Raw genomic sequence first — 8,814 nt, forward strand, 5'->3', positions numbered from 1 at the left:
GAAAACAGAACCAAGCTTGATGTTAAATCTCAGAAATGTACCTTCATTGGATATGGGATAGATGAATATGGCTATCAGTTATGGGATTTTGAAAATAAGAAAATAACTAGAAGTAGAGATGTTATATTCAATGAGAAGGTTATGTATAAAGAACAGATGCAGGAAAAGAAGCATGAACAGGACAAGCAAGAATATGTGGTGTTGGATGAGATTCCTGAAAATGAAATGCCACAGGTACCTGATGCTCAGCAACAACAGAATGTCCCACAAACTCCTGCAAGTGTTAGATGTTCTACGAGGTCAAGTAGACCCCCTGAAAGATTTTATCCTTCCTTGTATTCTATATTATTAATTGATTCTGGTGAACCAGAAGAATATGAAGAAGCAATGCAGGTGGATGCCAAACAACAGTGGGAGCTAGGCATGAAAGAGGAGATGGACTCCTTGATGAAAAATAAGACTTGGGACTTAGTCCCTTTACTTGCAGAAAAAAGAGCCTTGCCTAACAAATGGGTTTATTGGTTGAAGGAGGAGGAAGGAGGTCAGAAAAGATATAAGGCCAGACTTGTGGTAAAAGGTTTTGCATAGAAAAAGGGTATAGATTATGATGAAATATTTTCTCCAGTTGTAAAAATAACTTCAATTAGAACTGTACTTAGTTTTGTGGCTACAAATGATTTACATCTTGAACAATTAGATGTAAAAACAACTTTTCTCCATGGAGATTTGGAGGAGGAAATTTACATGTTGCAACCACAAGGATATGAGGTCAAAGGTAAGGAGAGCTTGGTGTGTAGGTTGAAGAAAAGTCTATATGGCCTAAAGCAAGCACCCCGACAATGGTATTTAAAATTTGATAGTTTCATGGTTGAACACGATTATCATAGATGTCATTCTGATCATTGTGTATATTTTAAGAGATTTGATAATGGCAGTTATATTATCCTGTTGCTTTATGTTGATGACATGCTTGTTATTGGGTCTATCATGCAACATATAAATAATCTTAAACAGAAATTAGCCAAGTCATTTGCTAAGAAAATTCTCGGTATGAGGATTACACGGGACATGAAAAATAGAACCTTGAATTTGTCCCAAAGTGAGTATATATAAGAAGGTGTTGAAAAGATTTAACATGCAAGATACAAAAGCAGTTAATACACCTTTGGCTAGTCATTTCAAATTGACTAAGGAGATGCGCTCAAAGGCATAGGAAGAGGTTAATAAAATGTCTAACATCCCGTATTCATCAGCTATTGGCAGTCTGATGTATGCAATGGTATGCACAAGGCCAGATATTACACATGCAGTGGGAGTTGTGAGCAGATTTATGAGTAATCTGGGTATGGAACATTGGAATGCTGTGAAATGGATTCTTCAGTATTTGAAAGGAACTACTACAAAGGCATTATGTTTCAAAGGATCTAATGCTGCTCTGAGGGGATTTGTTGACTCTGATCTGGTGGGTGATATTGATTCACGGAGGAGTACTACAAGGTATGTTTTTACTATAGGGGTGTAGCGTCCTAAAATTGCGACACTTGCAATTTCGACTGCATTTCAGTCTTCACGATGGCGACGCAACACTGAACCTGAATGGAGACCCTGAAACTTGCTCATGACACCAAAAACTGCATTTTTCCAGCACCCTGCCTGATCCCTCCTTGCACCCTGCTGTCCTGGGAGGTGGGACGAGAGCGCCCAACGCCCTGGTCCCTAGCCCTATTTTGGGCCCGGTCTCCTATGGGGCTTTGGGTCTTTTTGTTTGCAATTTGGAAAATACTCTTTCCTTGTCAGCCCAAGGTCGGAAAAATCAGTCTATCAACCCTAATTGGCAAGTATATAAACGACATTTTCCTCTCTCATTTGGATGGATGCGAAAAAGGTGGAAGCGATATTCAAACATTCAAGCATTCAAGCATTCAAGCATTCCTTCAAGCAATTGATTATTCTAAGTCTCCATTCAAGGCTAAGTGTTGCATTCAAGACAAGGATTCAACCATTGAAGAGGAGATCACATACCACATACAACATACAACATACAACAACATCTACACCTTCGCATGTAGGAATACAAACATTCTTACAACAAGGTACTAGTACTTGTTTTACATTACAATCATTTACATTTATAGCATTTCTCATTTCTTGGTTAATTCCAAAACCAGGGTTTGACCTAAGGGCAAACCCCTAATCCCTAACCCCCCAATCGTCTTTGCTTTTCTGTGTGTAGGTTGCAGGTATGCGGCTGAAATTGAAGATCTGGAATCCTTGTGCAGAGACGAACAGATCCCCCTTCGTTTCACGGATTTTTCGGAGGACCGTGTGCACGTCGGGCGCCATCGTCTCGTCAACTTTTGCTCAAAATTGCAGGACAGTGTCGTCTCAACATTTTACTGCTAATTCCAGGTCCGCAGCTTCATCCTATATCCCTATCTCAGTTTATAAGCGAATCTTTCTCACTTTCTATGCATTCCTAGCTTGATCTTTCTATCTACATTCTTTACAAAAGAGGGTAGCCTTGCTGTCTTAACCCTTGAAACTCATTTAGAATCCAATCTTGCATTGTGTGGGATTGGATCTTGTGGGTTCCAACCCCTCTTTTGAATGTAAAGTCTCCCCTAAGTGAAAACCGTCAATCCTAGTAACCTCCCTTCTCTCTCCTTGGAGTTGGAAGAGGGGAGAGCAACTAGGGTTCGATTTTCCGCTTTACAAGGGGGAACTGTAGTCAGTTGGATTTCTAGGCTGCAAAAGGTTGTTGCACTTTCAACCACTGAAGCTGAGTATGTTGCTGCTATAGAAGCCAGCAAGGAGATGATTTGGTTACAATATTTTCTAGAGGAATTGGGTCAAACACAGGAGGATCGCCCATTGTATATTGATAGCCAGAGTGCCATTCATCTTGCGAAGAACTCTGCTTTTCATTCAAGGACAAAGCACATTTAGCTCAAGTACCACTTCATCCAGACTGTTTTGGAGGAGGGTCAATTATGGCTTGAGAAGATTCACACAAGTGAGAATCCTGCCAATATGTTCACGAAGGCAGTTCCACAGGAGAAGCTGATTTCTTCATCAATTTCTGTTGGTCTTCTTGATTGATAATTGTGGAATGTATACCAGTCGAGTCCTAGTGTTTTTTCCAGCGGATTTTTCATGTACAGTGGTGTCGTGTAGTTTCAGTCTCCAAGTGGGAGATTGTTCGGTTTGGAGCCTGATCAGTCTCCAAGTGGGAGATTGTTGAAATGTGGAGACTGATTAGCAAAGTACTGTACACTCAGCACGTATCCTTGCTGGGGTTCGGGGTCGAGTCGAGCCCCAGGCGAGGGTTTGGGGGCCCACTGCAGGGGTTTGGGGGGGCAACCCCCAAAGCAAGCGAAGCCCACTACGGGGGTTTAGGGGCGGTAGCCCTCGAGAAAAAAAAATTTTGCCATTTTTTGTTGACAAAAACCAACATTGTAATAAAACCCTAAAAAGGCCGACTTTGTTTGTTGCCCTAAAAATGCATGTTATAAGCGGCTGGGATGCTTAAGGCATTGTAATGTTGATGTACTATTTTTGCTGGATAATAAGAAAGATTGGACGGCTGTGTATGGTGGACGTAACCCATTTTGGGTGAACCACATTAAATCTTTGTGTTATTTGTGTCCTATTATATTTCTTTATCTTTTGTATTTAAATCTGCATATAATTGTTAGTTCATATTTGCTTTAGATATGCTTGAAACCCTAACAAGATGTTCTAGTAACCGTCAACTCAAAATCACTAGTACTTGTTGACAAATGTCCCAATAGTGGTGCACAAATATTCCAATAGTGGTACACAAATGGGACAAATGTTCCAATAGTTGTGCACAAATGGGCCAATTAATTACAAAAAATGATCGGCTATTGGTACAAAACAAATTTATTAATGGTGTTTTCACTATGACGACTATTGGGGGGTCAACATGACAATAAGGTGACGGTTATTGGAACTATGTTATCTATTGGTGCTCTTCCCCTAGTTTAGATAACTCTTGTTTGTCATTATTTATTGTTTAAAATCTATTGTAGATCAGATTTGTAGTTTTCTAAATCAGCTCATAAAGCTGCAAATCTTTGTACTTTTAGATTGCTTTGTAATTTGCAAGTTGCAAGAGAGTTTTGAATAAAAATTATGAAGACTAGTTTCCAAACTTTTCTACATTTCTAGTATATTTTGTGTTGCTTAATTAATTGTTGAGAGTTTATAAGAAAGGGCTTTCTTGCCCTTGCATCAAAAGGACTAAAATTTAGGAAAGAAGTTGAGAAGCTTAACTATTACATTTCAAATTGATTGGTCCATAAGACACCTACATTCAAACCCATCTTAAATTTAATAACAAGCCTCAACTTGACTCCATGCGCCTTATACAAAGTTCAAGAAAAATAATATAAATAAAAAAAGCCAAAAACAACTTGTTGAAACCATGGCAAATGACTTGCATTAAGATTCCACACAAATTGTGTCATCCTATCAACCATATCAATGATATATAATGGACAAAAAATATAAAGAAAATATTATGAAACCCTACCAAAGTAGAATTTTTATAAAGATGAGATGAAGCAAACCCATTCTCCCTACATCTATTGCGTAATCCATTTTGAATAAATGAAATGTAGATCTAAAAATAGTGAGGTTTCATAGCTAGTAGATTTTTTAAGCTTAAGCCATAACTTTTGTACCCTTTCAAATAAAAATATTGGTTGTAGGTTAAAGTTTATTTTCAGGTGTGGGGAGAAGAATATTTCAACCACCTAATAGTTTTTTGGTCCAACGTGAGACAAATTTCTGAGAACCACGCCTTCATTTTCAAATTAGAATAAAATTGTTTTAGAATGAAATAAAACACAACAAAAAGATGATCAAACTATGTACAGATTTTGAAAAGAAAAACTCCTTGACATCGAAGTAAGTGAACCACTTGCAAAAATCATGTCTTTCTATCAAAGATGTTGATGAGTAAAATGGGGAGATTTTACAAAGAAAACATTAAGAAACCCTACCATGATATAATTTTTGTAAGATGAGACAAACCAAAATCAAAAAATTGATCTAAAACTATAGGGATTGTAGGGTTGGCCAAGATTTAATGCGACTGATTTAGACCTAATTTTTTTAGGGCTAACCAAGATTTAATGCATGCAATTGAGATTCAATTTAGAGATCTCAAATTAAATGCAAGTCAGCATTTCGTTTTTAGACATTAGGCAATGAATGTTTCAAAAATGCCTCAGATTTCATATCAAAATTGTATGAGTAGGAGATTTTATCCCAACACAATTTGACAACAATCTATGGTAGTTTCATGACGTGAGATATGTTTCAGGCTAAAACCCCACATAACATATAGCCTATCATCTAATCATAGTTTCACAGAGTTTCTTGATAAGGGATGGGTTTTATGGAGGGTGGAACTAATCATACACAATGCAAAAATAATTGAACATGATTAGAAACTATTAATGAACTACACTAACAAAATTACTATCAATATATAAATGACTATATATATTTAGTTAAACCAATAAAAGCACTTTGAGTAGAAATACCATTCTCCTTCTATTAATGTTCAATGATAAAAATAATCTATACCTAATTAATAGGAAAAAAGAAGACTCTCGCCTACATTTACTTTGATAATAATGTATTCAGGCATGCAAATTCTAATACAACCTTTTGTACATAACCTTCCAATCTGTTAATTTTGATACCAACTTCATTTTATATGCTTGAAAAAAAATAAAAAAATCTAATCTAATATCTTCATGATATATAGGTGCATGCTAATAATCATATATTCTATAATGAAGAATAAATGATTAATAATATAATGGGTCAGTACATATAATACACACAATTATCTCATGTTTGAAATCTAATGTATATATTAAGATAATCTATCCACCAAATAGGTCCCAAAAACATGTGACAATAAACGACATTAATACACAAATTAGGATATGGTAGGAAATGGACATGGGTGGGTCTTACATCTAATGTTCAAATTTATGGTAACTTCTACGCATCTAAAAGATGTTGGTGAACTTAAAGGCATTGTTGGAACTTGTTATGCCCACCTCATGCCCTAGTCAAGGCCTTTGATCGATTTAATAATTTATAACAAGTTCATAGATATATCAAACAAAATATATGTCCAATTTTTATCCTGATAAATATAAATGTTAATGCAACTCTATATGACAAAACTCTATATGACAAAATCAGAGTACATCCATGACTAATTTTGAATTTGAAAAAAATAAATGAAAGTTACACATAAAATCTTTAATCATATTAAAGATAATAACTATAATCTTGAAAGATGATTAAAAACAATATAATTCAAATTCTAATGATAAAAACTTAAAAAACTCAAATTTTAATTACATATTATACTAATTATGGATTCCTATATTTAAAAAAATATAAGTTTTAAACACTCGATATACCTAAATTAAAAATTCTACACTAATATGAACCTTGAGGCCATTTACAATTGTTAGGCTTGTCAGAAGTGATGGCCATATGGAGAACAAAATTTTCATTAACCATTTTTGTAAATCTTTATCGACGTGTACGCCAGTAAACCCTAATCCTCGATGAAAACCCTCGATTAAATGCTCTTCCACTCATCTGGTTGCTCGTATCTCTGTTTCCTCTGCTCATTTCTTGCGCTGAATACAATGGCATTCATATTGTTATGGAGATGCATAGTTTGTTCAGGGAAATCTTCGTCATGTCTTCCTCTGAAAATCAAATTGCATTCTCCACCATTCATATTCCCACCATTCTCAACACTTTCTTCTTCATCATCATCTAGTTTCACACCCTCCCTCAATATCATTTCAGAGCTCCTAACAAAAGATTGTGGGTTTTCTTCTTTACAAGTGACAACTGTAATGAGAAGAGCACCACGGCTGTTGAGAAACAAATCCGACCAGACCGCTAGAGAAGTCATTCATCTCCTTAGAGATTCTGGATTCACTGAAAACAAGCTCAAGATTCTAATTGTTAAAAACCCAACTATTCTTTTACTCAAAGTGGATAGTCAGTTGAAGCCCAAGATGGAGTTCCTGAAAAAAATGGGCTTGGCTACTCAAGACATAGCACATATGGCATTGCGCACACCCAGATTGCTTGCCTCGAGTTTGGAAAACTCTGTTGTCCCTAGAATTCTCCATCTTGAAACCATATTTGGCTCAAAGGTCCATCTGTGCAAGGCTTTGAGAGTAGCGCCCCAGCTTTTGACGAGTGATTTTGAGAGGCAGGTGAAACCTAAAGTGGAGTATTTGAAGAATAGTCTAGGCATTCTGGAAGGTTCAACAGCATTTGCGCGAGCCCTCAATGCGGTTATAGGCCTTAGTTTTGAAACCTTGGAAGCGAAAACTAAACATATGGCGAGTCTTGGTCTGGCAGAGGAGGAAATCAGTCAAATTCTTAAGGTATTTCCTCAAGCACTTCGTCTTTCAACCAAGAAAATGAAGGAAACAATTGATTTCTTGATACACACTGCAGGTCTTGAGCCCCGGATTGTTGCTTTGTATTCACCGATTTTGGGTTTAAGCATAGAGAAAAGGCTCAAACCCCGCTATGAAGTCTTCAAATCTCTGAGGACAAGTCCACATGCCAAGGATCTACCTAGCCTGGCTAAATTCTTTAAGCTAGGTGAGAGAGAATTCCTTGCTAAGTTCAGCCAATACAATACTAGTCAAGTCTAACGGTCATTGTTTATAGTGATGCGCTTTTGTTTCTTCAAAGGTTGGGCTGGTATTAAAAGGGCACTGGAACTTACCTAGTACAAGGTAATGTCTTAAACGATTTTTACCTTCTTGATTATAAAAGACAAAAGACAAGAGAGGAGAATACAAGGGACTGCGTTGAAAGAGGAAGCAGCATCAGGAAGACAAGAGACAGGATTTGAAAGCATGGAATTTTTGTTGAAAATAGAGGAGCTCAATCTCCTCTTTCTGTATTGATTTTATCAGAACTAAAAGTCTGTGAGTTTTATATTTCATCAGTCTAAGTATCTGTAGAGCAGATATTTAGTGTTAGTAAAAGTTGCCCCATTGTTATCTCTCCCTTGGGAGTATATGTAAATAATCTGCCATTGTCATTAGTGTTCAGTAGTAGAGTTTGTGAGAAGTACCTCATTTTAATTAAATTCTCAGAAAATAAGCTAATCTTCTCTTCCGTTGTGGATAATGGCATTATAGTTGGGGTTTCCTTGTTTTTGTTGACTATTTTAGGGCGTGGGAATGAATATTTGTTCCAGACTGCCTGGATTGATTACCCATTCGGTTGGGCTACCCACAGGGTTTGCATCAATTCTTTACCTATGAGTTTAAATTCTACTGACAAATTGGCTTTTGTTTGGATCATTCTGCTGTAGATTCAATCAAAATGAACAGTCATTAAATCCGTTTAGCTCCATCTACAGTTCAGATTTGAATTCACAATTAGGATATCCATTCACAGAGTAAGTTGATATTTCATTTCTTCTGTATAGCTTTAACAATAAGCATGATATTTGCAGCAGTCTATTATTACAAAGCCTAATTGCAACCCTAAAAGGCAAAAGCACTTAAGTTGTGTTTTGAAATGTTATACTCAAGTAGTGATATCAATTTCAATCTAGTTAATCATGGGTTTCTAAGTCAATCTCAGATTCTTCTTTTCATGTATGTATACGTTATCTGCTTGCTACTACCAGTACAATTTCTGATCTTCAATCTTCTTTCTGTTTTTGCAAATCCATTGCAAAAATGCCTTTATTAACATGGCTTAAGTCGA

The 8,814-nt window shown here is 36.4% G+C and overlaps 1 protein-coding gene across 3 annotated transcripts; it reads left to right on the forward strand.

The window, feature by feature from the left end:
* Positions 1-6,539: 6,539 nt before the first annotated feature.
* On the forward strand, positions 6,540-8,574 carry LOC131040619 (transcription termination factor MTEF1, chloroplastic-like). Of its 3 annotated transcripts, XR_009358543.1 has the most exons (3): positions 6,540-7,466; positions 7,540-7,689; positions 7,783-8,574. XR_009358543.1 is itself a non-coding variant. In XM_059209205.1 (2 exons), exons 1-2 carry the CDS (start codon positions 6,642-6,644, stop codon positions 7,818-7,820), a joined length of 1,086 nt encoding a protein of 361 aa, XP_059065188.1. In that variant the 5' UTR covers positions 6,540-6,641; the 3' UTR covers positions 7,821-8,574. The 3 variants fall into 3 exon arrangements, 2 of the variants coding, with proteins under 2 accessions (XP_059065188.1, XP_059065189.1); XM_059209205.1 differs by having other exon boundaries at positions 6,540-7,689; XM_059209206.1 differs by having other exon boundaries at positions 7,540-8,574.
* The last annotated feature ends 240 nt before the right edge of the window (positions 8,575-8,814 follow it).

The sequence above is a fragment of the Cryptomeria japonica genome, chromosome 7 (assembly GCF_030272615.1).
Source record: "Cryptomeria japonica chromosome 7, Sugi_1.0, whole genome shotgun sequence".
NCBI classification, from domain to species: Eukaryota; Viridiplantae; Streptophyta; class Pinopsida; order Cupressales; family Cupressaceae; genus Cryptomeria; species Cryptomeria japonica.

Coding starts and splice junctions, on each gene's coding strand:
- LOC131040619 (XM_059209205.1), top strand. CDS start 6,642: ATGCTCTTCCACTCATCTGGTTGCTCGTATCTCTGTTTCCTCTGCTCA. Junction 7,690..7,782: donor GGCTAAATTCTTTAAGCTAG/GTGAGAGAGAAT, acceptor GTTTCTTCAAAG/GTTGGGCTGGTATTAAAAGG.